Below are 8,617 nucleotides of genomic sequence, written 5' to 3'. Positions count from 1 at the left end.
CCCAGCTGTCATAGCTGCCCACTGAACAACATACAAAGCATAATATATAAAATAACATCTACCTGAGTTTTTTCTTTGAAAGACGCTCCTTATGTCTATTGTTGTGTTCATCAGTACACAATTGAAACGGATTTAGAGAGTTTGTTTAGCCGTGGAGGGTAACAACTGAAAATATGAAATGTAAGCTAAGGCTCTCTCAAAAAATCAGCATTGTCATTCGGCTTTTTATTTATCCATTTGTTGATTCACTCGAAGAGCAAGTAACGCAACCAAGTGATCAGTTTGATATCAATCTTTTGTGATATATATTTGTACAGTAGGCCTACGAATGATTTGCTTTGGTACCTGGTAAAACTTAAGCTCTCCTCTGTCTGCAGCAAACTCGCAGGCAGTAGTGATGTGTCTGTCGCAAACGAAATGGTTCTTAGAGCTGGGTCTTTGACATGAACGACGCGATCAGGCTCCTTATCGTGAGCCGTGTTTTTGTTTTGTTTTTTTCTTTCTCTCACCCTCTCTCTCGCACTTTTTTTCCGCTTCACTCTGCACGCGAGCCTTGTGCTTTACGCTGGGATGAGGGGGGAGGGGTGGTAGTTACACTCGCAGTAGCACAGGAACAGAACGGGAGGGAGAGACAGAGAAAGAGAGCCAGGGACAACAACGTCACATCAGAAAGGTATAGTAATCATCCACAACTATTTTCAGTTGCAGATGATAAAGGATACAGAAAGTTTATTCATGCAGGCCCATATGACAGAGAATGTGCATCTTCTTTTTGTTTTCATATTTTCATTTATATTTAATTATATTTTTTGTGTTGTGGTTTGCAGTGTTTTGTACGGTGGCCCTGAGAGGCCACTGCAACTTCAGAAAACACTTGCAAAAAGAAAAATGCTGCAAAAAGGAAAACGCTGCAAAAAGAAAGACGCTACACTGCAACTTCAAGAAAAAAGCTGCACTGCAAAAAGAAAAACGCTACAAAAAGAAAGACGCTGCACTGCAACTTCAAGAAAAACGCTGCACTGCAAAAAGAAAAATGCTGCAAAAAGAAAAGCAAGCGCTGCAAAAGCACACAAAGCACAACGGAAATAGGAAAAAAGACAACGGAAATGTTCCTGGGGAGACAATAACCCGACGGACCAGTTGCACGAACCAAAACATGCTAACCAGTGCGCTAGGACTGGGACACACTTCAAAGAAGTGGAGGAGAGGTAAATGTGTTGTAATCTCATGATTCTAATAATACTACAGATATCTGGAATATATATTCAAAGATAATTCTAACAAAGATAATGTTTAATGTAGCCTTAGAAATGAAGCTTTTTGAAACTCGAGAACAAATACTAATAAGTCAAAGTCATTAAGGAATATTGCAGTTAATGTGTTCAGGTTTTAATTTGGCATTGTCTTCATCAGGCAATGTATTGTCCATATTGTGGAATCCAGCTAGTGGGGCAAATTGGAGTTTTTTGTGGGTCCTGTGGAACTAACATTCAAGTTTTAGCACCTTTTATAGAGAATGGTAAGCACTTCACTTTCCTAAGTTCTAGTATTTATTGCTCACCTTTTAATTGCTTCATAATGACTTATATACACCACAGTAGCTTCAGTAGTGCGTGTTAAACTTTTTTTTTTGGGGGGGGGGGATTATTATTCATGTGCCATTCCAAAGTACTATATTCATTTCCTTATTCTAAGGTTTTTGTATTGTTAAAGACTCTGTATGCAAAGATAAATCAGAATTCCAAAAACGCAAAGGCATGAACTGGTAGGTACTAAGAACTGTATTCTGGTTTAAGCCTGCCACCGGTTCTACGGCATAATTTTAAAAACTAGTTTATGACTTAATAGGGCATATGTACACAGTGACGAAATTCTTCTAACTTCTCTAATTTTGCTCATTTTGAGTTGTCAGCATAGAGGTCTTAATGAGAGTGATAAGTCCTGAATCCTGGTCCATGTTCTTTGAGCTTTTGCTGGCCTTTATTTAAGCACACATCAAGAAGATTAAATACTTGAGTCATGTTTATTGAGCCTTGTTTCAGATGTGGTATTTTTTTTAAAAACACTTATTAAGTGCATTTGTGGATTCCTGCGTTTGTAATTATCTTTTCATGTTTTCTCTTCAACCTTAGGCCCAGTCTCAGTCACAGACATCATCAATAAGTATTTCTCTGAGGGCCATACATATGAAGTGATCCTGGATTTTCTTGAAAACAAGCATAATATTTGTATGAGTCTGAGAACATTAAAGAGGAGGCTAAAAGATGCTGGAATGACTAGAAGGACAGACTTTACTCCCACTGACATTGTCATTTCCACTGTTACACAAGAACTGAGAGGCTCAGGTCAGCTTCTGGGTTACAGATCCATGTGTCAGACACTGCGACAAAAGTATAATCTGAAAGTTAAAAGAAATGATGTAATGCACATACTCTCAAGACTAGATCCATATGGTGTTAAGCGTCGCTGTAAACGCAGGTTTGTTCGAAGAGGATATTTTTCAGAAGGACCAAATCAAGTGTGGCATGTGGATGGTTATGATAAGCTGAAGCCCTTTGGTGTTGCTATTAGTGCATGTGTCGATGGATTTTCAAGGAAAGTTATGTGGCTCAGCTGTGGCAGCTCAAATAATGACCCAGGTATCATTGCAAAATATTATATGGAGTGCTTGTCACGGTTTGGTCAACTTCCAGCATGCCTTCGTACAGACTGTGGCACAGAAAATGGCACAATGGCAGCCATTCACTGTGCTTTAAGATCAGACCATGGAGATGAACTTGCAGGAGCCCACAGTCATATGTATGGTACCTCAACTACAAATCAACGGATTGAAAGTTGGTGGTCTTTGTTCAGAAAGCAAAGGTACATGGCTTTTAAAATATATTCTGAAACTAAAATTGAATGGTTCTGAAGGTGTTTCGTGGTCAGCGATATACTTTTTTTTGTGGGTGGGGTTTTATACTCAAATATTAAATTACAGTCACAAACAAACAAAGAAAAACATAGTCACCTACACATTTTTCTCATGTGATGCACAACTGCTTCAAAAAATATAATAAATGGTTTGGTATACCAGTGACATTTGTTTGTATTAAAACAACACACTCAAAAAGAAACTCCTACTCAGACATTCCACAAAAGTCCTAAAAAGGAACTATAAAAAACAACAAACAAACTGACATTCAACATTTTAATAAATTATTATGAATTATGAAGATTGATGTATTTAAAATTGAGTAAAATTTATTCAAATTTGTGTGCCTACGTAGTACCAAACTAACATCTAGATCAAATAGTTTACCTGTAGGGAGTCATATAAATATAAGAACAAGGGTTTCTTCAAATTTGAGAACTGTAATATGAGTAATATAAGAACATTGATCCAACATGACAGAAATTTGTTAGAGGAGGTCATTCGTTTCAGACATTTCTTCGACTTTGTGTGCCAAAAAAAAAATACTGATGTTTTCACTAGCTTTTGGATTTCTGTGTGGTATCTAAGAAGTGATAACAGCTTCAGTGTTCATGTAGAAATAAAATAGTACATTTATATGGACAGACCTGTATATTACAACTTTTCTTAAGTTCAACCGCCAAATGCAGGAATAACAGAAGGATTAATCATTTTGTTAAATTTTGTTATTTGTGTGAAGTTGCTTTTTTTTTCCTGCAGTGCATTGATGAAACACTTCAGAACATGTGAATAAGCTTTTCTTTGAACGAAATTGCACACATTTCAATATTCTTAAGATTACGACTATTTTTTTAAAGAGGACAATTACATTGAATTACTTGTGTTATTAAATTTTATATGCCTTGTCATTCCACCATTAGAACTCAGTTCTGGATTGAACTCTTCAGTGACCTGAGGGAGAGGCATCTTTTCAACGGCAGTCATGAACATAAATGCCTTCTACGATATGTCTTCCTCAATGTCTTGCAAAAAGAGCTTGACGAGTACAGAGATCTCTGGAACACTCACACCATCCGACCTGTGCGCCAATCTTGTTGTCCATCTGGTAAACCAGAAGCCATGTATCACCTGCCTCATAGGTATGTATTTAGTCCATGTATTTTATTTCATAGTTTTACTAAAATTTTTCTTCCTCAGTATAGTGTATTGTATGTGCAGGATACCTGTCCAGCTTGCTGTTATTAAACCTTTTGTTCATTTATAAAATGGTTCAGGAACAGTCCATCCATTATGTGCACTCTTTTCTTTCTTGACCTAACCACTTGAGTTAAGTAAGAAGTATGTCATTTAGGTTTAACAATTTGCCCTAACTGTTACTCACAGCAGGTATTACACACACTTTAGCAATTGAATAGTGTATTTTGTTGTTTTCACCTTTTTGCTGAATAGAAATTAAAGCTGCCACTTGTGTTTTGCCATTAGTTCTGTTCTCTGACTTCATGCACATACTTTTTATTTTTATATTTTTTTCCAAAAAAAAAAAAAAAAAGTTAGACAATCATATTTTAACTTTGGATCACATCTTGGCTAAAAATGACAAATGTAGATATATGCATAATTAAGATTCTTTAAAATCACAATTTCCAGAACTGACTTTTAATTATAAGATTGACTTTGCGCTTTTGCTGTAACCTTGAAGGATAGTACCTGGAGAAGTGACTGAATTTGTTCATTTTTCTGACTGACCTAAGGTATGGTGGAAGAGAGTGTGGATTCCAAGTGCCTCAAGACATCCTGCACCAGTTTGATGACATTCTACCTGCTCAGTACAGTCTATGTGGGGACGACAATCTCCAGGTTCATTTCACAAACTTGGAAAGACAGAGTGAGCTCCCTCGACCAGTCAACTGGACTACTGCAGTTGAAAATTATATAACACTCAAAAATATGACTGGACTTTAGAAGTCAATGTAAAATCATCTGCTAGATGTGGGTACAATTACCACTGACACTAATTGTCACAAACCAACTTTAATGAGTATTGAAAAAAATAGTACCATAGTTTTTATATAAATAGTTTCACTACCGTCAACTTTTCAGTGTGTACGCTTTCGACCTGAAGAAATCAAAAGACCATACTGTACAAAATAACTTGTTCCTTTTAATTAGGTGTTGTAACAAACACGTTGATTAATTTGGAGATCTGTTTTACAAACAAAGGTTTACAAAGTACTCGTCTCCTCTTGACGCCTAGAGCTGCCAGGTGGACCAAATTGCACATGGAAGATGTTCTCAAGAAGATCAGCTGTCAGCCTGGTCTCAGTGTAGCACATGAATGAGAAGAAGAGTGAAGGATGCTGTTCCAGAGCGTTTAGAAAAATACATGACTACATGAGGGCACATCCTTTATCGCTATGCCTGTAATACTCTGCCTATTGCCTTAATATTAAATAATTTTTTGAACAATAATTATTGAAAATATTTTGTCATGTCATTATACTGCCGCAAGTAGAGGTGGCATGGGCCGCGAAACTAAGACACAGGCATTAGAGCCTCTTAATGCTTGTTTTGTTTGGGTTTCCACCAGAGTGGAATTAACAAAAAATAGAGAGGGCATAGCCTAACATACGAAATAGGAAAATAATGATGTGTAATCTATTTATTTCAACAAAAAAACTGTATTCTGAATACCACCTATTTACACAGTAACTGTAACGGAATACAGTTACTCGTATTTTAAATACGTGACAGTGTTACATGTATTTCGTTACTCCCAAACACTGCAAACATATCTGTAGTATTATTAGAATCATGAGATTACAACACATTTACCTCTCCTCCACTTCTTTGAAGTGTGTCCCAGTCCTAGCGCACTGGTTAGCATGTTTTGGTTCGTGCAACTGGTCCGTCGGGTTATTGTCTCCCCAGGAACATTTCTGTTGTCTTTTTTCCTATTTCCGTTGTGCTTTGTGTGCTTTTGCAGCGCTTTTCTTTTTGCAGCGTTTTTTCTTTTTGCGGCATTTTTCTTTTTGCAGTGCAGCGTTTTTCTTGAAGTTGCAGTGCAGCGTCTTTCTTTTTGTAGCTTTTTTCTTTTTGCAAGTGTTTTCTGAAGTTGCAGTCCGTTTGGCCTCTCAGGGCCACCGTAGTTTTGTGTTGTTTCACTTTAAATTTGTTTAAAAGGGAAAAGCTGAAAATTTAAATAGTTAAAAGTTGAAATGAGAATAGCTGGATTTTTTATTATATGATTTATTTATTACATTTTATGTGGAGTAAATAAATAAAAGTATGTTCATGGTGGCCCCTAGAAACAAAACACGTACAAACTCCAAAACACGAAAAAACTCAGAAAGCACATAAAAACTCAAAACACGTACAAAAGACAACAGAAGTGCTCCAGAATGCTAGGTCCAGTGTTGAGCTTTTGTTACCTAGTGGCTATACAAGCCAGGAAGTACCAACGACCGGATTTGGTGTGTGGTAGTAGAAGGTAAACGAACATTTTTTTAAATTATTTGAATATATATGAGTGCTTGTGTATAAATACACAAACAATACACATATGGTTTCAATTGTGTAATTTAAGTGATCTAGGTAGCTCTGTTTTGGAAGTTCAGTTAACTCTAGAAATGTGTTTTGGAGTTTGTACGTGATTTTTGGAGTTTGTACGTGTTTTGTCTCTAGGGGCCACCGCATATATTTATATATAAACATATATAAATAAAACCACTTTTTTTTTACATTAGTAATTCCTTTTGTGCATAATTTTATATTATTGTTAGTAATAAATTAATTAAAGCAACAAAACAACCTGAAGAGCTGGTTGGGAGCCGAAAGAGCCGGCTCTTTTTAGTGAGCCAAGCCGAAAGAGCCGGTTCTCTAAAAGGAGCCGGAAATCCCATCACTAGCAGGCAGCAGCTTCTCTCCCCTCGCTCACAGGCGTAAGTGCTGTGCTGAGCTCGGATCATACCAAAATTAGGGGGGATTTACGACGGTGCGCTCTGTGCTTCGTGTGTTGTTTTTGTTTTATAGAGCTGTCAGTCAGGCATCTAACTAACAAATTACACTCCAAAAGACCCCATGCTTCTGAAAAAATGGCCCGGGCTTCAGCCCAGTAAGCCACCCCCCGCTACGCTGATGGTTGACTCCAAATCTCCTCCCGAACACTGTCGATTTGAGAACGCAAGACCGAGACAGCGAGACCAAGACCACGTAAAAGTGGTCTTGAGTCTCGAGACCAAGACCGGTCTCAAGACATCCAACTCTATGTTCTGACAGGGGTTTCTGAAAAAATTAAAACGTACAGCTCTGCTATCACTTCCGACATAAATCAAGACAGGAAACTAAACAGCAGTGACATTTGTAAGGTTAGTGAAGTTGGGCTAGCTGGTATATAATGATGTGCTACGTGACACAGATATGTTAGCATAATATAAACACAGTGAAGCTGGAGGATGAGCGCTACCTTTTTTCCACTCGATAAAAGTTAACGCGAGGGTTCCCAATGGTTAAGGACAAAGGCAGGATCCTGTAAATGGACCAAACTTAAGTCAGCAGAACAAATGAGATAATCCATCCACAATAGGAAGTTAGTCATTAATTTACTGCTGCATGGACTGGGCTGTAGTTCGTAAGGTTTTAAAAACTGAGATGGAAACTGGTTTTAAAAGGTGAAGCCAGCTAAATGAATATTTGTAATATAAACCAAAAGAGCCCGTCAGTGATCACTGCTTTTTTTAGGGGCCTGTTTAAATTGAAATAGAACAAGACACATAGCATTAAAACATCTTAAAAACATAACAGCCTTAATAAAAGCAGAGTAGTTTGGACCCGGAAGCAGTGATCATATGTCATCACTTAAAGGCTGGTTATAATGTGTATATAATTCAGGAATGATTGACAACTCCAAAAAAACATTGAAAATTTAAAACAAAGCTTTACATAACATTTTGCAGTACAGACCGACCCCAGTCTGTGAGGGTGGGAAAACAAGTCTCCCACTCTATCTCACTCAATACAGGAGTACCTCAGGGCTGTGTTTTAAGCCCTCTGCTGTACTTGCTGTACACGTATGACTGTGTAGCCACATCGGACACCACCTCCATTTGTCAAGTTTGCTGACGACACTGTTGTTGTGGGCCTGATCTCCAACAACATCGAGACAGAATACCTGGAGGAGATTAGGAACCTGGAGACCTGGTGCCAGGAGAATAACCTCCTCCTAAACGTGAGCAAGACTAAGGAGCTGATCGTGGACTGCACTACAAACCAGGCAAGGAATTACAAGCCCCTCATCATCAGTGGCACGCCAGTGGAGAGAGTGGACAGTTTCCGATACCTGAGTGTCCACATCACTCAGGACCTGTCATGGTCCTCTCACATCAACACCCTGGTTAAGAAAGCCTGCCAGCATCTCTTCTTCCTCAGAAGACTCAGAGACTTCCATCTGCCACTGAGAGTGCTCAAGAACTTTTACTCCTGCACCATCGAGAGCTGCAAATAGTGGTGCGCTCAGCCGAATGTATCGTTCAATCAGAGCTTCCTGACCTGCTGTCCATCTACACCAAAGCCAGGAAGATTACGATGGACCTCTCCCATCCCAACAATGGACTCTTCTCACTGTTGAGGTCTGGGAAGCACTTCCGCTCTCTTAAGGCCAAAACAGAGAGAATGAGGAGGAGCTTCTTCCCCCAGGCTATTCGGGTC

General features: G+C 38.4%; 1 protein-coding gene across 1 annotated transcript; it reads left to right on the top strand.

The window, feature by feature from the left end:
* Positions 1 to 621: 621 nt before the first annotated feature.
* Positions 622 to 5,274, top strand: LOC308401449 (uncharacterized protein). Its single transcript, XM_080889657.1, has 5 exons — positions 622 to 673; positions 828 to 1,208; positions 2,133 to 2,862; positions 3,835 to 4,053; positions 4,666 to 5,274. The coding sequence occupies exons 2-5, from the start codon at positions 1,034 to 1,036 to the stop codon at positions 4,874 to 4,876; spliced, it is 1,335 nt and encodes a 444-aa protein (XP_080745783.1). The 5' UTR covers positions 622 to 673; positions 828 to 1,033; the 3' UTR covers positions 4,877 to 5,274.
* The last annotated feature ends 3,343 nt before the right edge of the window (positions 5,275 to 8,617 follow it).

Source organism: Rhamphochromis sp. 'chilingali', assembly GCF_963969265.1.
Source record: "Rhamphochromis sp. 'chilingali' genome assembly, chromosome: 8".
NCBI lineage: Eukaryota > Metazoa > Chordata > Actinopteri > Cichliformes > Cichlidae > Rhamphochromis > Rhamphochromis sp. 'chilingali'.
Note: the sequence above shows the minus strand (reverse complement) of the source record. Positions and strands in the feature narration are given on the sequence as shown.